Source organism: Triticum urartu, chromosome 2, assembly GCF_003073215.2.
Source record: "Triticum urartu cultivar G1812 chromosome 2, Tu2.1, whole genome shotgun sequence".
Classification (NCBI taxonomy): Eukaryota; Viridiplantae; Streptophyta; class Magnoliopsida; order Poales; family Poaceae; genus Triticum; species Triticum urartu.
The window spans coordinates 746,911,422-746,936,417 of record NC_053023.1 but is presented as its reverse complement, the minus strand read 5'-3'; the positions used below and the strand labels follow the sequence as shown (position 1 = coordinate 746,936,417).

The 24,996-nt window shown below is 45.6% G+C and overlaps 1 protein-coding gene across 1 annotated transcript; it reads left to right on the top strand.

Moving 5' to 3' along the window:
- The first annotated feature begins 1,083 nt into the window (after nt 1-1,083).
- LOC125534615 lies at nt 1,084-12,824 on the top strand. The gene is made up of 3 exons (XM_048697790.1): nt 1,084-1,246; nt 11,659-11,891; nt 12,081-12,824. Exons 1-3 carry the CDS (start codon nt 1,150-1,152, stop codon nt 12,705-12,707), a joined length of 957 nt encoding a protein of 318 aa, XP_048553747.1. The 5' UTR covers nt 1,084-1,149; the 3' UTR covers nt 12,708-12,824.
- The last annotated feature ends 12,172 nt before the right edge of the window (nt 12,825-24,996 follow it).

The following is a 24,996-nucleotide window of genomic DNA, read 5'->3' as shown; positions in this document are numbered from 1 at the left end:
TAATGTGTATATTTTTTTCTATTTTACGAAGTTTGATTTTGGAGAAAATAGGAAAGCGCCTGTATTTATTTCAGAACAAAAAGCGTCTTTCTTTTTTTAGTAGAGCAATTTTTTTTAGCAAAGGCATGGATGTTAATGGACGGGCCGGCAAGCGAAGAACTGGGCCATACTTACTTGTGGAGAAGAGAATAGGTTCTTGGGCCAGTCCCTCCGAGGAGAGACCGGGACGGACTGACAAGTATACAACCATCCCAACCCGGCCACATCGTTGTTGAAACCCTAAGCTGCTAGTTTATTCGCCACAAAGAAAAGAAAAAGGAAACCCCGGGCGGTGGCAGCGGCAGCGGAGACCGAGATCGACGGTGCGGGTAAGAGGCGGCGATGAGCAGCGGATCGATCTCGTCGGACATGGAGATGCTGATGGAGGAGATCATCTCCCTGCGGAGAGAGTGGAAAGACCTTATGGAGTCTCTTACTCCCAAGATTTCTTGCTGGAGGGATCAGATCTCTGGAGCAGCAATCTCGTCCTTCCATAAGATGGACTCGAGCACCATCAGACCAGCCTCCAGTTTCCAGTCCGACTCACAGCAGCAGCAGCAGGTATACTTGACAGACGACTTCGATATTCTGGAGGACGTCGAGGATTTGGGCCAGCGGATGCTATCTTTGGCACATTCTCTTTCGACTTCCCATGCCCCCATCTCCTTGTACAAGGCGGACGAGCTGGTTAGCACAACATCCAAATTAGAGAGGATCTCGCTGGATTTCTACAATTCTACCGAGGCGGCAATGGAGGAGGCAACCGAGGAGGAGAGGAAGACGAAGCAGACTCATGAGAAGAAGATGAGGAATGATGATGAACTGAGCAAGCCTTTTCTGTCCAACGAATTCTTGGAACTCTCCTCCAGTGTCCTTGATACACCCAGCCTTTACAAGAATGAGTTGGCGATGATGTTTACGGTGGAGGATGAGGAGGAGTATGAGAAGGTGAGGGAGGCCGAGAGAGAGATGGAGAGGCAGAGGTTAATGAGCAAGAAGCATAGGAAGTAGAGGGAGAAGAACAAGCAGCAGAGCCAAATTGTGGTGAAGGAGGAGCGCGTTGCTGATGAGCAGCAAACAAAATCTCAAACGGAGCAACTCAAAGAGTGGATGGATGATGAGCTGGAATTTTTCGTAGGCCACCGTAGCATCTGGGAACGCTCTAGTGGCAGCAAGGCCGGGCGGTTCGGTGGCTTCGAAGATAAAAGTAAGTAAAATATCCATGCTCAACTTTATTCGTTTAGTCTATTATTATTATCTTAGTGAGCTCTTACTACTAGTATGATTTTTTATACTACCACTGAGACAAAAAAAATTACTTACTGCTTCGCTGGCACTCGCTGTCCTAATATTCACCAGTACCTGTGTGTGTCATAAGGTGCGGATGACAAACGGATGCAAATGAGTCTGAAGATCTGACTGTATCATAATAAATATAGGGTCCCGATAACTGCCACACGTGTGGTGTATCGGGTAGTTGTGCCACACGCCTCGTGTGGCGTGGACAGCAACCAGCCCACACACCTATGTGTGGGCAAAACAACTAATGCCCACACACATCTTTTTCCCTCCTGAACCCTCTCACACGCGTCCGTGTGGGCGAAGTTGATAACGCCCACACGTCCATATGTCAGGCCTCGTACCCTTCTGGTCCCACACACGACGCGTGACGCCCACCGCGCGCCCGCAGTTGCCATGGTCCAGACCCTCGTCCATGTTCGTTTATCTGCAGTTGCCATGTTGCTGAACTACGGTTGCCATGTCGGACAACTGCAGTTGCCATGGTTGCTCAACTGCAGTTGCCATGTATGGTCTGGTCTAACGTAGTTGCCATGATTTTATAACTTTAGGAATTGCCACATACTAACACTAGGCAGTTGAGAGAGTTGCCATGTGCTCACAAGTATGCTAGGGCAGTTGCCATGTAAAAAGGAAGAGTTGCCATCTGCTTACGTGCATGTTAGGGCAGTTGCCATGTACGTGCACGTTGAGGCAGTTGCCATGTACCATGCAAAAACACATGGCAACTGTTGGAAATATGCCCTAGAGGCAATAATAAATTGGTTATTATTATATTTCCTTGTTCATGATAATCGTTTATTATCCATGCTATAATTGTATTGATAGGAAACTCAGATACATGTGTGGATACATAGACAACACCATGTCCCTAGTAAGCCTCTAGTTGACTAGCTCGTTGATCAATAGATGGTTACGGTTTCCTAACCATGGACATTGGATGTCGTTGATAACGGGATCACATCATTAGGAGAATGATGTGATGGACAAGACCCAATCCTAAGCATAGCACTAGATTGTGTAGTTCGTATGCTAAAGCTTTTCTAATGTCAAGTATCATTTCCTTAGACCATGAGATTGTGCAACTCTCGGATACCGTAGGAATGCTTTGGGTGTATCAAACGTCACAATGTAACTGGGTGACTATAAAGGTGCATTACAGGTATCTCCGAAAGTATCTGTTGGGTTGGCACGAATCGAGACTGGGATTTGTCACTCCGTGTAAACGGAGAGGTATCTCTGGGCCCACTCGGTAGGACATCATCATATGCGCAATGTGACCAAGGAGTTGATCACGGGATGATGTGTTACGGAACGAGTAAAGAGACTTACCGGTAACGAGATTGAACAAGGTATCGGGATACCGACGATCGAATCTCGGGCAAGTACAATACCGCTAGACAAAGGGAATTGTATACGGGATTGATTAAGTCCTTGACATCGTGGTTCATCCGATGAGATCATCGTGGAACATGTGGGAGCCAACATGGGTATCCAGATCCCGCTGTTGGTTATTGACCGGAGAATGTCTCGGTCATGTCTGCATGTCTCCCGAACCCGTAGGGTCTACACACTTAAGGTTCGATGATGCTAGGGTTGTAAAGGAAGTTTGTATGTGGTTACCGAATGTTGTTCGGAGTCCCGGATGAGATCCCGGACGTCACGAGGAGTTCCGGAATGGTCCGGAGGTAAAGATTTATATATGGGAAGTCCTGTTTTGGTTACCGGAAGAGTTTCGGGGTTTATCGGTAATGTACCGGGACCACCGGGAGGGTCCCGGGGGTCCACCAAGTGGGGCCACCAACCCTGGAGGCTTGCGTGGGCTAAGAGTGTTGAGGGACCAGCCCCTTAGTGGGCTGGTGCGCCTCCCACAAGGGCCCATGGCGCCTAAGAGGTGGAAAGGGGGCAAACCCTAAGGGATATGGGCCTTAAGGCCCATATTGGTGCGCCTCTCTCTCCTCTCCCCCTCTTGGCCGCCATCCTTGATCCCCATCTAGGGCTGCCGCGCCCCCCTAGGGGGTGGGAACCCTAGAGGGGGCGCAGCCCCTCCCCTTCCCTATATATATGAGGCCTAGGGCTGCCCATAACACACGCGATTCAATCTCTCGTTGGTGCAGCCCTGCATCTCTCTCTCCCTCCTCTTCTGTGGTGCTTGGCGAAGCCCTGCAGGATTGCCACGCTCCTCCATCACCACCACGCCGTTGTGCTGCTGCTGGATGGAGTCTTCCTCAACCTCTCCCTCTCTCCTTGCTGGATCAAGGCGTGGGAGACGTCACCGGGCTGTACGTGTGTTGAACGCGGAGGTGCCGTGCGTTCGGCACTTGGTCATCGGTGATTGAATCACGACGAGTACGACTCCATCAACCCCGTTCACTTGAACGCTTCCGCTTAGCGATCTACAAGGGTATGTAGATGCACTCTCCTTCCCCTCGTTGCTGGTCTCTCCATAGATAGATCTTGGTGACACGTAGGAAAATTTTGAATTTCTGCTACGTTCCCCAACAGGTGGTATCAGAGCCAGGTTTATTGCGTAGATTCTATGCACGAGTAGAACACAAAGTAGTTGTGGGCGTTGATTTTGTTCAATATGCTTGCCGTTACTAGTATTATCTTGATTTGGCGGCATCGTGGGATGAAGCGGCCCGGACCAACCTTACACGTACTCTTACGTGAGACCGGTTCCACCGACAAACATGCACTAGTTGCATAAGGTGGCTGGCGGGTGTCTGTCTCTCCCACTTTAGTCGGACCGGATTCGATGAACAGGGTCCTTATGAAGGGTAAATAGCAATTGGCATATCACGTTGTGGTCTTTGCGTAGGTAAGAAACGTTCTTGCTAGAAACCCATAGCAGCCACGTAAAACATGCAAACAACAATTAGAGGACGTCTAACTTGTTTTTGCAGGGTATGCTATGTGATGTGATATGGCCACAAAGGATGTGATGAATGATATATGTGATGTATGAGATTGATCATGTTCTTGTAATAGGAATCACGACTTGCATGTCGATGAGTATGACAACCGGCAGGAGCCATAGGAGTTGTCTTAATTTATTTATGACCTGCGTGTCAACATAAACGTCATGTAATTACTTTACTTTATTGCTAACCGTTAGCTGTAGTAGTAGAAGTAATAGATGACGTGACAACTTCAAGAAGACACGATGATGGAGATCATGATGATGGAGATCATGGTGTCATGGCGGTGACAATGATGATCATGGAGCCCCAAGATGGAGATCAAAGGAGCTATATGATATTGGCCATATCATGTCACTATTATTTGATTGCATGTGATGTTTATCATGTTTATACATCTTATTTGCTTAGAATGACGGTAGTAAATAAGATGATCCCTCATTAAAATTTCAAGAAGTGTTCTCCCCTAACTGTGCACCGTTGCTACAGTTCGTCGTTTCGAAGCACGCCGTGATGATCGGGTGTGATAGATCCTTACGTTCACATACAACGGGTGTAAGACAGTTTTACACATGCAAAACACTTAGGGTTAACTTGACGAGCCTAGCATGTACAGACATGGCCTCGGAACACAGAAGACCGAAAGGTCGAGCATGAGTCGTATAGAAGATACGATCAACATGAAGATGTTCACCGACGTTGACTAGTCCGTCTCACGTGATGATCGGACACGGCCTAGTTGACTCGGATCATGTAATCACTTAGATGACTAGAGGGATGTCTATCTGAGTGGGAGTTCATAAGATGAACTTAATTATCCTGAACATAGTCAAAAGGATTTTGCAAATTATGTCGTAGCTCATGCTATAGTTCTACTGTTTAGATATGTTCCTAGAGAAAAATTAGTTGAAAGTTGATAGTAGCAATTATGCGGACTAGGTCCGTAAACTGAGGATTGTCCTCATTGCTTCTTAGAAGGCTTATGTCCTTAATGCACCGCTCAGTGTGCTAAAACCTCGAACGTTGTCTGTGGATGTTGCGAACATCTGACATACACATTTTGAAAACTACATGATAGTTCAGTTCAACGGTATAGAGTTGAGGCACCAAAGACGTTTTTTGAAACGTCACGAAACATATGAGATGTTTTGAGGGCTGAAATTGGAATTTCAGGCTCGTGCCCATGTCAAGAGGTATAAGACCTCCGACGATTTTCTTAACCTGCAAACTAAGGAGAAAAGCTCAATTGTTGAGCTTGTGCTCGGATTGTCTGAGTACAACAATCATTTGAATCAAGTGGGAGTTGATCTTCCAGATAAGATAGTGATGTTTCTCCGAAGTCATTACCACCAAGCTACTAGAGCTTCGTGATGAACTATAATATATCAGGGACATAAATGATGATCCTAGAGATATTCGCGATGTTTGACACCAAAAGTAGAAATCAAGAAGGAGCATCAATTGTTGATGGTTGGTGAAACCACTAGTTTCAAGAAGGGCAAGGGCACGAAGGGATACTTCATAAAACGGCAATTCAACTGCTGCTCTAGTGAAGAAACCCAAGGTTGAACCCAAACCCGAGACTAAGTGCTTCTGTAATAAAGGGAACAGCCACTGGAACAGAATTACCCTAGATACTTGGTAGATTAGAAGGCTGGCAAGGTCGATAGAAGTATATTGGATATACATTGTGTTGATGTGTACTTTACTAGTACTCCTAGTAGCACCAGGGTATTAGATACCGGTTCGTTGCTAAGTGTTAGTAACTCGAAACAAAAGGCTACGGAATAAACGGAGACTAGCTAAAGGTGAGATGACGATATGTGTTGGAAGTTTTTCCAAGCTTGATATGATCAAGCATCGCATGCTCCCTCTACCATCAAGATTGGTGTTTGCGTTGAGCATAGACATGATTGGATTATGTCTATCGCAATACGGTTATTCATTTAAAGAGAATAATGGTTACTCTGTTTATTTGAATAATACCTTCAAATAGTCTTACACCTGAAATGAATGGTTTATTAAATCTCGATCGTAGTGATACACATGTTCATGCCAAAAGATATAGGATAGTACCACCTACTTGTGGCACTGCCACTTAAGTCATATCGGTATAAAACGCATGAAGAAGCTCCATGTTGATGGATCTTTGGACTCACTCATTTTTGAAAGGATTGAGACATGCGAACCATGTTTGTTGGTAGATATGCATGAAGAAACTCTATACAGATGAATCGTTTGGACTCACTTGATTTTGAATCACTTGAGACATGCAAATCATACCACATGGGCAAGATGACTGAAAGCCTCGTTTTCAGTAAAATGGAACTAGAAAGCAACTTGTTGGAAGTAATACATTTTGATGTGTACAATCCAATGAGTGCTGAGGCATGTAGTGGATATCGTTATGTTCTTACTTCACAGATGATTTGAGTAGATGTTGAGTATATTTACTTGATGGATCACGAGTCTGAATTATTGAAAGGTTCAAGTAATTTCAGGGTGAAGTTGAAAGATCGTCGTAACAAGAGGATAAAAGATCTATGATATGATCATAGAGATGAATATCTGAATTACGAGTTTGGCACAGAATTAAGACATTGTGGAAATTGTTTCACAGCTGATACAGCCTGGAACACCATAGTGTGATGGTGTGTCCGAACATCATAACTGCACCCTATTGGATATGATGCATACCATGATGTCTCTTATCGAATTACCACGATAGTTTATGGGTTAGGCATTAGAGACAACCACATTCACTTTAAATAGGGCACCACGTAATTCCGATGAGATGACACCGTATGAACTATGGTTTAGAGAAACCTAAGCTGTCATTTCTTAAAAGTTTGGGGCTGCGATGCTTATGTGAAAAAGTTTCAGGCTGATAAGCTCGAACCCAAAGCGGATAAATGCATCTTCATAGGACACCCAAAACAGTTGGGTATACCTCCTGTCTCAGATCCGAAAGCAATAAGGGATTGTTTCTAGAATCGGGTCCTTTCTCGAGGAAAAGTTTCTCTCGAAAGAATTGAGTGGGAGGATGGTGAAAACTTGATGAGGTTATTGAACCGTTACTTCAACTAGTGTATAGCAGGGCACAAAGAGTTGTTCCTGTGGCACCTACACCAATTGGAGTGGAAGCTTATGATAGTGATCATGAAACTTCGGATCAAGTCACTACCAAACCTCGTAGGTCAACAAGGATGCGTGCTACTTCAAAGTGGTACGTAACCCTGTCTTGGAAGTCATGTTGCTAGACAACAATGAACCTACGAGCCATGGAGAAGCGATGGTGGGCCTGGATTCCGATAAATGGCTCAAGACCATAAAATCCGAGATAGGGTCCATATATGAAAACGAAGTGTAGACTTTGGAAGAACTACTTGATGGTCGTAAGGCTGTTAGGTACATATGGATTTTAAAAGGAAGGCGGACAATGATGGTAAATGTCACCATTAAGAAAGCTCGACTTGTCGTTAAGATGTTTTTCCGACAAGTTCAAGGAGTTGACTACGGTGAGACTTTCTCACTCGTAGCGATGCTAAGAGTCTGTTGGAATTATATTAGCGATTACTGCATTATTTATGAAATCTTGCAGATAGGATGTCAAAACATTGTTTCCTCGACGAAAGGTTGTATGTGATACAGCCGGAAGGTTTTGTCAATCCTAAAAGATGCTAATAAGTATGCAAAGCTCCAGCAATCCTTCTGAGGACTGGAGTAAGCATCTCGGAGTTGGAATGTACGCTTTGATGAGATAATCAAAGATTTTGGGTGTATACAAAGTTTATGAGAAACTTGTATTTCCAAAGAAGTGAGTGGGAGCACTATAGAATTTCTGATGAGTATATGTTGTTGACATATTGTTGATCAGAAATGACGTAGAATTTCTGGAAAGCATATAGGGTTATTTGGAAAGTGTTTTTCAATGGAAAGCCTGGATTAAGCTACTTGAGCATTGAGCATCAAGATCTATAAGGATAGATCAAAACGCTTAATAGTACTTTCAAATGAGCACATGCCTTGACGTGATCTTGAAGATGTTCAAGATGGATCAGTCAAAGAAGGAATTCTTGCCTGAGTTGTAAGGTATGAAGTTAAGACTTAAAGCTCGACCACGGCAGAATAGAGAGAAAGGACGAAGGTCGTCCCCTATGCTTAAGACATAGGCTCTACAGTATGCTATGTTGTGTGCCGCACCTGAAGTGTGCCTTGCCATGAGTCAGTCAAGGGGTACAAGAGTGATCCAAGAATGGATCACAGTACAGCGGTCAAAGTTATCCTTAGTAACTAGTGGACTAAGGAATTTTTCTCGATTATGGAGGTGGTAAAAGAGTTCGTCGTAAAGGGTTACGTCGATGCAAGCTTAACACCTATCCGGATAGCTCCGTTAGAGATACCGGATACGTATAATGGAGCAACAATTTAGAATAACTCCAAGTAGAACAGTTATTTGGAATAGCTCCAAATAGAACGTGGTAGCTACATCTAGGAGATGACATAGAGATTTGTAAAGCACACACGGATCTGAAAGGTTCAGACCCGTTGACTAAAACCTCTCTCACAAGCAACATGATCAAACCCAGAACTCATTGAGTGTTAATCACCTAGTGATGTGAACTGGATTATTGACTCTAGTAAACTCTTTGGATGTTGGTCACATGGCGATGCGACCTGTGAGTGTTAATCACATGGCGATGTGAACTAGATTATTGACTCTAGTGCAAGTGGGAGACTGTTGGAAATATGCCCTAGAGGCAATAATAAATTGGTTATTATTATATTTCCTTGTTCATGATAATCGTTTATTATCCATGCTATAATTGTATTGATAGGAAACTCAGATACATGTGTGGATACATAGACAACACCATGTCCCTAGTAAGCCTCTAGTTGACTAGCTCGTTGATCAATAGATGGTTACGGTTTCCTAACCATGGACATTGGATGTCGTTGATAACGGGATCACATCATTAGGAGAATGATGTGATGGACAAGACCCAATCCTAAGCATAGCACTAGATCGTGTAGTTCGTATGCTAAAGCTTTTCTAATGTCAAGTATCATTTCCTTAGACCATGAGATTGTGCAACTCCCGGATACCGTAGAATGCTTTGGGTGTATCAAACGTCACAAATGTAACTGGGTGACTATAAAGGTGCATTACAGGTATCTCCGAAAGTGTCTGTTGGGTTGGCACGAATCGAGACTGGGATTTGTCACTCCGTGTAAACGGAGAGGTATCTCTGGGCCCACTCGGTAGGACATCATCATATGCGCAATGTGACCAAAGAGTTGATCACGGGATGATGTGTTACGGAACGAGTAAAGAGACTTGCCGGTAACGAGATTGAACTAGGTATTGGATACCGACGATCGAATCTCGGGCAAGTAACATACCGATAGACAAAGGGAATTGTATACGGGATTGATTAAGTCCTTGACATTGTGGTTCATCCGATGAGATCATCGTGGAACATGTGGGAGCCAGCATGGGTATCCAGATCCCGCTATTGGTTATTGACCGGAGAACGTCTCGGTCATGTCTGCATGTCTCCCGAACCCGTAGGGTCTACACACTTAAGGTTCGATGACGCTAGGGTTATAAAGGAAGCTTGTATGTGGTTACCGAATGTTGTTCGGAGTCCCGGATGAGATCCCGGACGTCACGAGGAGTTCCGGAATGGTCCGGAGGTAAAGATTATATATGGGAAGTCCTGTTTTGGTCACCGAAGAGTTTCGGGGTTTATCGGTAATGTACCGGGACCACCGGGAGGGTCCCGGGGGTCCACCAAGTGGGGCCACCAACCCCGGAGGCTTGCGTGGGCTAAGAGTGGTGAGGGACCAGCCCCTTAGTGGGCTGGTGCGCCTCCCACAAGGGCCCATGGCGCCTAAGAGGTGGAAAGGGGGCAAACCCTAAGGGATATGGGCCTTAAGGCCCATATTGGTGCGCCTCCCTCTCCTCTCCCCCTCTTGGCCGCCATCCTTGATCCCCATCTAGGGCTGCCGCCCCCCTAGGGGGTGGGAACCCTAGAGGGGGCGCAGCCCCTCCCCTTCCCTATATATATGAGGCCTAGGGCTGCCCATAACACACGCGATTCGATCTCTCGTTGGTGCAGCCCTGCATCTCTCTCTCCCTCCTCTTCTGTGGTGCTTGGCGAAGCCCTGCAGGATTGCCACGCTCCTCCACCACCACCACGCCGTTGTGCTGCTGCTGGATGGAGTCTTCCTCAACCTCTCCCTCTCTCCTTGCTGGATCAAGGCGTGGGAGACGTCACCGGGCTGTACGTGTGTTGAACGCGGAGGTGCCGTCCGTTCGGCACTAGGATCATCGGTGATTTGAATCACGACGAGTACGACTCCATCAACCCCGTTCACTTGAACGCTTCCGCTTAGCGATCTACAAGGGTATGTAGATGCACTCTCCTTCCCCTCGTTGCTGGTCTCTCCATAGATAGATCTTGGTGACACGTAGGAAAATTTTGAATTTCTGCTACGTTCCCCAACAGCAACCCTCGGTAAAAGACAGTTGCCATCTGCTTACGTGCACTCTAGGCAGTTGCCGTGTACCCTGCAAAAACACACATGGCATCTCGGGTAAAAAAAGAGTTGCCACCTGCTTATAAAGCACACTAGAGGCAGTTGCCATGTGCGCTGCAAAAACACATGGCAACTAGCAGCTTACGTGTGGGAGAGGAGACGGGCGTGTGGGCGAGATGGCAAATGCCCACACATCAGCCCTTATGCGTGACTGAAAACTGGTGTGTGGGTGAACTGCTAAACGCCCACACACCGGCCCCTTCGTGTGGTAAAATGGATGTGTGGGCGAACTATGTCACACACCACACACACGCCTTGTCCTACGTGGCACAGAAAATCAGCCAGATTGTGTCAAGATTCGTGCATATAGTACTGGACGGTGATGGATGCGTGTGGTCAAGATGGTCAACGCCCACACGTGTGGGCGTTAACATTTCCGTAAATATATGGCTTGACCTACTAATTCCAGTAAGCGGCAAGTTAACTATGGGACTTGCTACAACATAAAACTGAATCTGCAATAAGTCATTTATTTATAGTATTGGTCTGATTAAAAAGTATGAAGTAAGACCCATTGAGTATGGACAATTGGGCACAGTTAAATTAGGAAATAATATGCAACTCAAAGATACTCACATTGTCATATTTATAGTTTAGGGAAGTGTTAAAATTGAATTAGAGCTTTAATGTGGTATAAGGACTGAGGAATATCTAGGTAAATGCAAGTATTCACACTTACACGGTTCAACAAAACAGGGGGGAAGTGGTATCTGCTTGAGATCTCTTTGTACTAGTAACTCTTGAAGCATTTCAAAATGAAAGTGAACTGATGGTCTTTGTTTAATTTGTGTTGCAGCGACATTAAGTCCTCTCCAATTTACGCACTGCACACCCGGTATCCTTCTGCCCCATGCCGCTGTCACTGAAAGAACGTTGCAAATCTACTCATTCAAACTTGTTGGACTAACGGAGCAGCTGAAGTGGCCACTCTCTGTTTATGGCGTGGTTGCTGCCCGAGACACCGTAGACCGCAACCGCAACCTTCTCTTCTCTCGGTCGAGGATCAGGGGTCAATTACTCTCTGGACATGTATGTACTGTTGTATATTCACTTTCTCTTCATTGTCCTCTTCTTCTTTTAAGTAGTACATACTTCTTTGTCCTCTGTTTCTTTTAAGTAATATATATATATACTTCTTTGTCCTCTGGTTCTTTTAAGTACTATTTTTCTTCCTCTTCAGCCAAACACTACAATAATGATTTAATCTAATGATTGCAGGACTCTTATCTGCGCTTGACTGGCCCGTCTCGCGCAATTCTAGTTGGGGATTATGTTGACTTTGAAGTTGAACTAAAAGTACGTGATGGAGATGATGAGCACAATGATACACAGTTGATGTGTGTTAGCAAGCGGTATAAAGAAGCAAACGGCGACGGTGAGCAACCTTTACTCTTTGATAGCCCATTCTGTACTGCGGAGTTGAGGTTTGAGGTTTTTCCTACGACGGTCCAGCTCACTGTATTGTCCGTTCGTGTTGTTGGAGGGGAGTTCCCTTTTAGCTCTGGGGGTCAGGTTGCTTGTATTGTTTCTGGCTGTGAGAGGGTTGTGCTGTTTGATTCTACTGAAAAAATTACTAGAGAAGACGAAGTAGTTTTGGATGGTTATGTTCCTTTGTCAAGAAACGCCATTTCAGTAGAGTTTGAAAAAGGAGTGACTGTTGAAGTAACAGCCTATGTTGATTCTGGTTCTATCTCTGATCTTGTCCACTTCCCTTCCAAGTGGTGCAACATTAGTCAAGATAGATGTTTCATCTGTGGTTCTGAGGTGGAGATTACCGTTGCATGGTCCCGGGTTGTGAGAGACAAGATGGAGATGTTGCTGGAGGGATACGCTACCCAGGTGTAGTGTGCTATCTGTAATCAGGAGTGGTAATTGTATGTCGGCAGGTATCAACTATATATATTATTATTTTGTATGTAGCCTCTATATTTTGTATGTCGGCAAGTAGTATGTATGAAGTCTATATTATATTATTTGACTCTTATGTGTTAATGAGCAGTCGTGTTGTGTGAAATATTCAGGAAATAGCCTTGAAAGCCAAGTTTGCTTGTACTGGCATTATGTTTACTTGTGTTGTGTGCCATTGCAAATATTCTGCTCAGCTGCTTAATACAAGTATGTAAGATTGGGATGTCCTGCATTTAATCTCCAACCTGGTACCGTTGATGCATTGCTTGTGAAGGGTGTCCTCCAGGGATGGTAGATCGTGTGCTTTGCTTACCCAGGGAAGAAATACAAGTTAGGATGGTCTCGAGTTTGCAAGTCACAGCCCAAACAAAATAATTGAGAGTCAATTAACAAGTTGGGATGCAATCCAGATAGATTCTGCAACTGAAGTTGTAGAGAATTTCCTTTCCACATAAGAGCATCTCCAACAGCCGCGCCAAAAGACGTGTGCGCGGGGTAAAAAGCCCATTTAGCGCGCGCGGGAAGTTTTCGCGCGCTCCAGCGGCGGCTGAAACAAGCGCGCGCGATAAACGTTTGAGCGCGCGCGGGAGAAAGTTGTTGGTCGCGCGATAGATTTGGCGCGCCGCATTGCGGCGCTCGCCACGCGTTCCTCCACATTGCCACGCGCGCATTTCCCCCGCCTCCTCGCGGCTTCCACTGCTTTCTCGCTGTTTCCTCGCCGCTTCAGCACCCCGCCACCACCGCGCCACCATGCCGCCGCGGCGTCCGCGAGCGCGCCAACGGTCGGTACTACACCGAGATCCGGTCCGGCGACGTCCGGCTCGGCCACGGCATGTTCCGGACCGCGCACGAGGCCGCCCGCGTGTACAACGCGGCTGCGTGGCGCCTAGAGAGGCCTCCGTCACGGATGAACTTTCGTGACGTCTACACGCGCGAACAGGCGCAGGCCGTCGCCCCTCCGCCTCGTCTTATCACGGACCAGGATCATGCGGAGCACCATCGGCGGCAGCGCCGCCACCTCATCGCCGAGGAGGACGAGCGAGCCATGGCGGAGTGGCGCCGGTGCCACCCGGAGGATGTCGCCGATGAGCGCGCCTACTGGGCGGAGAGGACGGCAAGGCGCCGCACGGAGCGGGCAGACCGGCGTCGGCGGAAGGCACTGGCCATATCGCAGTGCGATATCGTTGAAGCAGGTGGGAAGTCGATCTCCACGTCAGACGATGAACGTTGGGATGACATATGAGATCGATACCTCGGACAACACCACCGAGGATGAGGATGATGATGAGGACGACTCAGTAGTTCTAGCTGCACCATAGTTTATCTAGTTGCACCGTAGTTTATTTATGTAGTTGCACTGTAGTTCTGTTTATCTATCTATGCTATGAACTATGTAAAATATCTTTGTATCGTTTTTTATCTATGCTATGAGAATTATGTATGGTTTAAATCTATGCATCGTAGTGTTTGTGTGAGAACGCGCGCTGCATTTTAGCGCGCCTGCTGGAGCTACACGCGCGCGCTGCATTTTACCGCGGCTGCTGGAGCCAGTGTTGTCCACCGTGCCAAACCAGGCGATGGGCGCGCTGCAAACTGGTTTTTAGCGCGCCGCGCGTTGGGCGGCTGTTGGAGATGCTCTAAGAGGTTGGTGACAGGAGTGAACTGCCCTAATGTCTGAGTTGGTTGAATAGTATCCACGGTTTATTTTCGTCCCATCACTTTGGTCTGGTTTATTTTCGTCTCACATCCATCCCACCACTATATCTCCTCACGGTGGTTTTTTAATCCTCGCAATGAAAACTTTCTTAACCTTTTTAAAATTTCCTAACTAGACATGTTACAAACGGGCAAGGAACGATAGCACGTTACCAATCAATAAAATTCAGTTTAGTGACAATCAATTCTAAATCCTAACTTTGCTAATGCATTGATCTTTGCCTTTTGTCTCTAATAATTATCTCTCTCTACTCCTAATGGGGGAGTACCTCCCCCACCAAGCTCTCTCTCTCTCTCTAGATCTCTTAGATCATCAGCTGATCGCGGAGGCACATATATATATATATAGGTTTCGGCTCCTCCACCAATGACGACATCAAGGGCTGGTACAAGCCGGCTATCGTGGAGCCTGTCTCTTTGTCGTGGACCCAATTCTTGGACGAGTTGCTAGAGAAAGACAGGGGATTCTACGAGTCGGAGCGGCATGCATATGGGGCGGTGGCCGTTCCTGAGCCTGGTATGCGAGGGATCGGCACCAGGGCAGGCAAGCGGTTACTGGCATGGCAACACTAGTAGAAAAGGGGGCAATGGTCCAGACCGGGTCAGCCCATTAGTCCCGGTTCAGTCCAGAACCGAGACCAATGGGGGCATTGGACCCGGTTCGTGAGCCCAGGGGGCCGGCCGGGCCACGTGGGCCATTGGTCCCGGTTCGTCTGGACCTTTTGGTCCCGGTTGGTGGGACGAACCGGGACCAATGGGCCTGGCTCCCGGCCCACCACCACTGGTCCTGGTTGGTGGCCTGAACCGGGACCAAAGGCCCCCCTTTAGTCCCGGTTCATGCCACGAACCGGGACTAAATGGTCGGTCCTCGTTGCGCTTCACAGTTTAGTCCCACCTCGCCAACCGAAGGGCGCCCACACTGGTTTATAAGCCCGTCTCTCTCTGCATTGTTGAGCTCCTCTCAAAATGAAAATAGATGCCCCTATACTGGAAATTTGACCTAAATTCATAATGAATTTATCTGAAATTCATGGAAATTGATTATGAATTTAGGTTGAATTTTCTCTATAGGCGCATCTATGTTCATTTTTTTAGTAATTTTAATCACAAACTTGAGATTCACACAAATTTCAAAGAATTCAAATTTTAACTATTCTAATTTGAAAACTTATGGCACTATTAAAGTTAATCACAAACTTGAGATTCACACAAATTTCAAAGAATTCAAATTTTAACTATTCTAATTTGAAAACTAATGGCACTAACACAAAGTTTATAATTTTTGGTATCTCTGTGCAGAAAGATTGTACATAGTAAATATAATACACAAAGTGTTTTCACACAAATTTAGTAAACTAGTGATTCATAAACTAGTGATTCACACAAATTTTAAAAAATTCAAATTTAAACTATTCAAATTTTAAAGCTAATGGCACTAACAGAAAGTTTTATAATTTTTGTGACCTAAAAGAAAAAAGAAATCACTAAAAAACTATAAGTATTTAGTTCTAAGTAGAAATGAAAAAATAATGGCACTAGTAAAGTTAATCACAAACTTGAGATTCACACAAATTTCAAAGAATTCAAATTTTAACTATTCTAATTTGAAAACTAATGGCACTAGTAAAGTTAATCACAAACTTGAGATTCACACAAATTTCAAAGAATTCAAATTTTAACTATTCTAATTTGAAAACTAATGGCACTAGTAAAGTTAATCACAAACTTGAGATTCACACAAATTTCAAAGAATTCAAATTTTAACTATTCTAATTTTGACACTAATGGCACTAACACAAAGTTTATTATTTTTGGTATCTCTGTGCAGAAAGATAGTACATAGTAAACTAGTGATTCATAAACTAGTGATTCACACAAATTTTAAAAAAATCAAATTTAAACTATTCAAATTTTAAAGCTAATGGCACTAACAGAAAGTTTATAATTTTTGTGACCTAAAAGAAAAAAAAGAAATCACTAAAAAACTATAACTATTTAGTTCTAAGTAGAAACGAAAAAATAAATAGAAAAAAAGAAAAAAAAATGCCACCTACTGGGCCAGCACGGCCTGAATACGACTAGAAACCCAACCATGGGCCAGGATTCAGGCGCACAGTAGGCCCAGTAGGCCCACAGGCATTGAAGTGTCCAATTAGGCCCATAAGCCTGCATTTCAGAGGAGTTCGAGAGGGAAGAGGCAGCGGAGCTTATAAACAGGTGCTGGCCACTCTCAACTAGCGAGGTGGGACTAAACTCCCACCAACCGGGCAGCACAAGGCCTTTGGTCCCGGTTGGTGCCACCAGCCGGGTCTAAAGGTGGCTTTGGTCCCGGTTCGTGGCACCAACCGGGACCAATGCCGCCCTTTAGTCCCGGCTGGTGGCACCAACCGGGACCAAAGGCCGCCGCTTCCCGCCATTTGGGCTGCCGAAAAGGGGCCTTTGGTCCCGGTTGGTACCACCAACCGGGACTAAAGGTGGCATTCGTCCCGGTTTCTGTCACGAACCGGAACCAATGCTTCGTCTATATAAGTAGCACTTGTGAAATTTTTCATTCAGTTCGTTTTCGCCTCGCCAGACGACGCCGCCAGGCTGCCCCTCGATTTGCGCCTCGCCGTCACCCCTGCCTCTGACGCCGTCCCGCGCGGCCCAGACGCCGTCGCCGCCCCGTGTCCCCTGCGTCCTCGCCGCCCGACGCCGTGCCCCTCACCGTCGCCGTCGCCGTCCCCTGCCCTCCTCATCGCTCGTCGCGCCGCGCCCCTCACCGTCGCCGTCTCCGCGCCTATCACCATCGCCGTCGCGCCGCGCCCCTCACCGTCGCCGTCTCCGCGCCTCTCACCGCCGCCGTCGCCGCGCCCCTCACCGTCGCCCCCATGTCCTGCCGGCCTCCTCGTCGATCACCGCCCCGGCCCGTTGCGGAATTTCCTAATTTAGATGTGTAGTTAATTTAGATGCGTAATTTAGGATGTATAGTTAATTGAGTTGTTGTAGTTAATTTAGATGTGTAGTTTAGATGTATAGTTAATTGAGTTGTTGTAGTTAATTTAGATGTATATATAGTTTAGATGCAAAAGTTAGAATTTTTTTCTGTTCATACATTTTTTCGGTGATATTATTGTTGCATATGCAAAAGTTTGTGTGTTCATATATATGAAAAGTTTTTCATAGAATTTTTATGAATTTTTTTTGTTGTAATTTTGTTCATATAATTTTTATGAATTTTTTTTGTTCATAGAATTTTTTTTGTCAATTTACGTATATGTTTATATTGTGTAGGAATCTGAAAATTATGTATGATCAAAGTCATTTATGTATATGTTCATATTTAGAAGAAAAAGAAGGAGAGAAAAAAGGAAAATAAGAAGAGGAAGAAGGAGAAGAAGAAGAAGAATAAGAAGAAGAGGAGAGGAATAACAGGAGAAATAAATAAGAAGATGAAAAAGAAGAAGAAAAAAAGAGGAGAAGAAGAAGGAATAGAGGAGAAGAAGAAGAATTCTTCTTCTTCTCCTCTATTATTCCTTCTTCTCCTCCTCTTTTTTTCTTTTTTTTCTTCGATCTCCTCCTCTATTCCTTTCTTCTTCTCCTATTTTTTTCTTCTACTTCCTCTTCTTATTTTTGTTATCGGGTATGTCGTTGTCGATATACCCCCCTCCCCGATAACTTTTAGTAATTAGTACTACTTAGAAAGTGTTTAATGGAATTAGTTAGAACTAGGAGGTAAACTTGTTTATATATTTTTAGTAAGTACTACATTATTCTATTTATAGTAAGTGCTTAGTAGTTGAACTAGTTGATTTAATAAGACTGGTTTATTTTACTATAGAAGTAGTTTATTTTTAGCAAGAAAATTAATAGAACTAGTTTATTTTTTTAGTTAAAGCAATTATTCCTGCATCGACGTGGACGATGCCTATCCCGCATCCTCGTCGTCGAGTCGGCAGAGGACGACACCTGCTTGACCAGATGGGCCATGTCCGGGACTGGGCTCCGCCGGGGTGGTACTGGGAGGCGCTACCTTCCGGGGGGCGTAGCTTGGTGAGGAGCCAGCCCGTCGTTGACCCGATCCTTGTTTGGTGGCGGTCGCGTGGGCCAGTGACGGTGCCGAGGCTTCCGGACACCGCGGAGGTGGTACGTCACCGTGTCAGCGAGGAGGACCAGCACGTCCGTCGCTACATGGTTGCGTTGGAGGGCAGGTTCGAGAATACCTGGCAGGTTCTTCAGGGATCTCACTGGAGCTATGATCCTGTGATGGTTCCTTCCCTTTGGGTGTCCACCGCCCGCGCCGATACCCGTCGGGCGCTACGGTTCTAGCTATACTAGCGATATGTATGATAGTATTCGACGTGTATTAGTGATAATATTCGATGTACGGATAGATGGAGATGATGTAGTTTTTCTTATAATTGAATGCATTCTAATTTGAATACTAGTTTATTTTGCGATTTGATTTTTCTTATTGAATGCTCAAATTGGAGAGCACTATGCAAGGCATATGCATATGATTAGTTGAATAATAATGAGCTAATTTAGTTTTTGTAGTACATATATATATATATATTTATTTATTTATTTAATTGTACATGTTTAATCTTTGAATTATGAACATATAGGAAATGTCATCATCGGACGACGGAAGTCTCCCGGGGGAGTGCGACTGGTGCCACGACGATCGAGGTCTGTGCATTATGAATTTTAGCATCAACGGACAGAATTACGTGTAAAGTATAAAACCTTTTGAGGTACAGTCATCTTAATAGACTAGATCACCACACGGTGCTAAATGAATCAACAAGCTAGCTGCTAATCAACTCTTCGGTGCATGAATTTGCATACTTCTAAATCTCAAAACCAAGCTCAAACATATGATTAGGTCAAGTTTGCATACAATAGGTTACATATTACTGTGGGAGCACTTGTCCACAGTGGTCCCCTGTATGAACATAAGTGCAGATCTGTATTTTTTTTCCTTCACATATAACTAGCTTATGAACTTCAGGTTTTTTTTCTTGGGAGTATGTATCAGTTTCACAGTACAGCATAATGGCATCGTCGACTTCACGAACTACAATGGCTAATATTATAGAGACTTGTCAACAAGGAGTTGCAAATATAAGGAATAAATATGAACATCTTGCTATTTTTGAGATAGAGAAAGATGATGAACATGTTTGCTGAACGGTATTTTTTTTCCACTAATAAGTTAGCAAAAATGTACAAAAGAGTCCAGAGTTAGGGCTCGACTAACAAAGTCAGAGAGACTAAAGGGGGTTTGCATGGTAATATACAAGAACAGGGAAGAAGAATTACAAATAAGATGTCAACTACAGGACAAGAGAATCTATGTGTTATTCTTCAACTCTAAAAGAGATAAAATAAAGATCCTTCTTAAACATAACCTTTCAATGTGCAATGGAGTGCACCTTCCCCTCAATGATCAACCAATTTCTGATATGTTTCCATATATTCCATAGTACACATCCAACCACTTCAACAAACCAAGTTCTATTCGTGTTTTCTTCCTTTATTAGACTTTTTTCATTCTTGACCTTCATTGATATAATTTAAACAGATAGTTTTTGTCCTTTTTGTTTCGCCTTTTCACTCTGTTTTCTTTATCTTAAGTCAACAGGGGCGCGTAAATACAAGTCACCACAAAATAAGCTTGGCAGCATCTCGTATTCTCGTCAAAGTGATGTATGTGTTGCAGACCACTTTTTGTCAAGTTTCAGGTCAGTGCCTATTCTCTAGACCATAGTCATCGGGGCGGTGTATGCGGAATTTCAGTAACAAACTCATCAAATTAGGGACCTTGCATCTAAAGAGAGAAGAAGTAAGAATAAATTATGTCAACAGAATGAGCTACTACCACTGAATAGAATCTGTTTTTAGAATTTATGTAAAGGACATGGCTTAACTAATTGTTGGGTTTAATCTTTAGATATTTGTTGAGGCGCGCGTAAATATAATCTGACATTGATAATAGAAGATATGTGAATTCTCAATGCATAGAGCTGTTATGGCCGGTTTAGCTAGGCCCACCGGGCAATCTTAGCCCACAAGTTATCTTAGGTTAATTCTTATGCAAGTTATCTAGGTTATAAATATAGGCTGTAAGACTCTTTTTGGAATTAAGCAATAAGAAGATTACTATCTCTATTGCCTGGTTCCCAGAGGAGCCGGAACCCTAGCCGCCTCCAGCCCTAACCGCCGCCGCCCTCCTCCTTCCTCGCGACGGCGCCGACGCGCCGGAGCTCGCGCCCTCGCCCCCAACTCCCGCTGTTCTGCCCTTAGCGGATGTGATCCGGAAGTTCACCGACAAAGAGGTCCGCCCGCTGCTGCGCCGTCACGCACGATGCATGCATGGCATGCCAGGGCCTGGAAACGGTCAGCGAAGTCTTGCACCGTGGAGGTGAAGGGAAGGCGGCCGAGCTCCGCCAGGCGGCTCCCGCGAACCGGAGGCCCAAAGCGAAGGAGGCAGAGCTTGCGGAAGCGCTCCCAAGGGGGCATGCGGCCCTCGTCCTGCTCGAGGGCGTAGTACCAGGTCTGTGCTGTGCCGCGGAGGTGGTAGGATGCCAGCCAAGTGCGCTCCGACGCGAGTGTGCGCTGGCCACGGAAAAACTGCTCACACTGGTTGAGCCAGTTAAGCGGGTCCTCCGTGCCGTCATAAGTGGCGAAGTCGATCTTGGTGAACCGTGGCAGCGTCTGGGTTGGCGTGCCATGGCCGACCGGCTCGGTGGTGCGGAGCAGGGATGATGACGCCGCCCGGTCAACGGCGGGGAGGCCGTCATAGGCCCCCGTGGAGCCAGACGAGGCCCCAGACTGCAGCGTAGGTACCGATGGGTCCCCGGCCTGCGTGTAAACTGGCGGTGCCGACGCCCCGGTTAGCCAGGCCGGGATCGGAGATGGTGACGGCGGAAACCGGACCTGCTGGATCGGGAGGCCTCCCGGTGTGGACTGACCCAGTCCAGAGCTGGGTGGCGGCGGTGGAAGCTGGACCGGCACGGGCGGCGCGGTTGGCGCGGCTGGGGCCGGCGCGGTCCAGTACGGCCACTTCTGTGCTGGGGCGGGCGCGGGAGGCGCGGGTGGCGCCGCGAGAACCGGCGCGGGCCACTGCGGCCAGGACAGCGCTGGGACGGGCGGCGGCTGGAGCGATGGATGGGCCCCGGCGATCGCCGCGGGTACCGAGTACCCGGGCAGGTGCAGCAGCGACGGGGGCCCGCCGGTGTAGCCCGCTTGGAACGGCAGCAGGGGTGTCCCGCTCGGGCCCGACGCGTTCTGGATCGGCCAGTGCGTCGTCGGGTGGCTGTAGGCGGGGGCGCAGCCGGCGGGGTGGTGTGCGGGCCGGCCAAGTACAGGGAGATGCCCTGGACGACCGTCATGAGGTCCTGCAGGGTGCGCGTGACCTGCTCCGGTGTGAAGACGGCGGACGGCGGTGGCGCGGAGGGCACCGGGGATGGCGGCGCGAGCGGGGCCGCGGTGGAGACGTGGCCCGCCAGCGCGGTGGTCCCGGCGGCGGACGTCATCAACGCGGTGAGGGGCGGCGCCGTCGTCATCGGAGCGGTGGAGCCGCTGGACAGCGTCGGCGGTGGTGGTGGCAGCGACATGATCTGAACTTGGTCTCTGATTACCAAATTGGTAGGACTAGGGTTCCTACCGGCTCTACTCCTTAGGTTATAAGGGCAGAACAGCGGGAGTTGGGGGAGAGGGCGCGAGCTCCGGCGCGTCGGCACCGTCGTGAGGAAGGAGGAGGGCGGCGGCGGTTAGGGCTGGAGGCGGCTAGGGTTCCGGCTCCTCTGGGAGCCGGGCGATAGAGATAATAATCTTCTTATTGCTTAATTCCAAAAAGAGTTTTACAGCCTATATTTATAACCTAGATAACTTGCAAGAATTAACCTAAGATAACTTGCGGGCTAAGATTGTCCGGTGGGCCTAGCTAAACCGGCCATAACAAGAGCACTCTTCACTCTATATTATCTCAGAAAGCCATTTCCTCCCAAAACTAGCTGGTGGCGGAGCTTGAAAAGCGCCAGATGATTTGTGTGGTTGATGTGCTGCCTCTTCATTTCTTGACAAATGATAACTGATAAATAGTCGAAATTGTTTTGTATATTGTTTGCTAACTTGGGAGACTTTTAGCGTGCAAAGTAAGTAATACATCAAGCGAATATTGTCTTTGGAGGCCGAGCTCCATGGAGCTCGGTTTTGAAAAATAATCAAATTTCATATTTTCTACGTTTCAAAAAATTCTAAAAAAAATACACAGATATACATGAAGGCATAACACACATGTGTGTAAATTTTCAGGGCAAAATACGTTCAACAAGGGCTGCATAAAAAAGACAAATCTGGGCCATTCTAACAAACCATACTATTCATCCTCCCAAACGATGAATTTGTGTTTTTTGTACAGGTCGCATTTCAACATTTTTTTCCTGAAATTTTACACACATACATATAACATTCTTATTTACTTGCACAATTTTTTTCAGATTTTTTTGAAACCAACAAGTTTGAATTTTGAATTTTTTTTCCTTCAAAAAAGGCCTCCATGGAGGCGAAGAGCCAAACTTCCGTTCTCCATACATGAAGGATATATAAACTTAGTTTGCATGTACAATGTTGTTTTGAATCCCATGTCAGGTACAATGTACTTAAACTTATGCTTCGATGACTGATGATGACATTATTCAGGGGTTTGGTCATCCGCATGCATATTGTAATATGTAATGTACTAGTCAGTGGAAGAAGAAATAGTGCTATTGACTATATTGCTCTTTGCTATTGACAACACATAGAAGAGACAGGGGAAGAGCATCAAAGTTGCATTGTTGTTTGTTTTGCTGCCAATTGTCATTGTATTTGATAATCTTTGATCGATAGAGATGAACTTTCAAAGAAGTCTGATTGCTAATATTTTTTTAGGAGATAGATTTGTAATAAAAAAATACATGAATTGACTGTTGATTATTGGTTGCTATTGATACATATTGCCATGGTGGCCGATCTGAGTGATCCTTCATTGTACAACTTGGCTAAAAAGTGGGGTCGGCAAAATTATAGCTTCGTTATAATTAATGTATGATAATATTTAGTGCGACGAAGATAAATATAATTAAAATGTGTGAAGGAAAAAGCTTGAGTGGGCTGGGTGATGTGATTGCTTGTATAGAGGAGACAAGTGTAAGGCAATATTTTTCCCAACGCACTCATAAGCCGCATGCTACGCCGATGCTTGTGAATTATACAATTGTTTTGGTCAATGTTTGTACATATAAGTTAGTTTTTTTTAGCCGCAGCATGCTCTCAACAAAATGGCCGACCAACGCTTGCCAACATGGATAATGGCCACAACACACTCGCGACATGGGCGGTCGCGGGAAAGAACAACAGACACAATATGACAAGATTGATGATCATTCGCTCGAGGACGACCAACCACTATTAGGGAAAACCCTAGCAGTAGCGCGTGTTTAAAGCCTATCAGTAGCGCGGGGGAGCAGCGCTACTAGTAAGGCGCTACAGCTAAAGGTTAGCAGTAGCGTGGGTTGGGCCACGCTACTGCTATATCGACTTAGTAGCAACGCTTTGTACTATGAGCGCTACTGGTAATTAGTAGTAGCGCTTCTCCTAGAACGCGCTACTACTATTATTTTGTATTTCTTTTTTATTTCATGTTGTATTCATACACCTTTATACAAGTTTTCGTACTGCAGCAATTTAGAGAATGATTTTACATCATAATGAGTTATTACATCACTGGGAGAAAGAACCGTGTACTAGTTTCAAGTGGATGGACATCCACTTGAAATTAATCCGCGGTTCTTTCACCCAATGATATAATATATCATCATCATCATCATATCATTAACAACTTATCATCATAATACATCATTGTCATATAACACCTTCTCATGATCATCGTTTTCATCAAGACATCACATACAAGTTGGTCACTAGATATAATCACAACTACTCATCATCATCAACTCTCATAAACATATTGTACCTCATATGACCTACTACATTATCTTAGGACTTACTATATTATCTTAGGTAAAATAGCATAAAACAAGATAGCCCCTAACTCTCCATTATGGAGAATGGAGATTATCCTGTCTCCAATTCTTGCCTTTCGCACAATGTTGCTTTTAAGAACCTCCTTACGATTGTCCATACATTTTTTCCATTCTTTGATTATCATGTGTTCACCGGTTTTAGAAATCCGGTATGGACAGGTGAGATTCGTAGGACGACCTGGCTGTATGTTCAAAACATCAAGGCGACCATTCTGATACATCAAATGAGGCACACAATCCATCGGGATTTTCTGTTGAAGAACATAGTAATAACTTCGTAGTTAGCAATGTAGTTCAGTTTTAGAAGTATGCAAAAGATGCACGGATGTCGTAACAGTAAAAAATCTTACCAGGATATCTCCATGGAAGTTATCGTGGTTCAACACGTGCACTAGTGACACGTATTGACCATAATTTGGAGGAGTTCGATAAAAGGC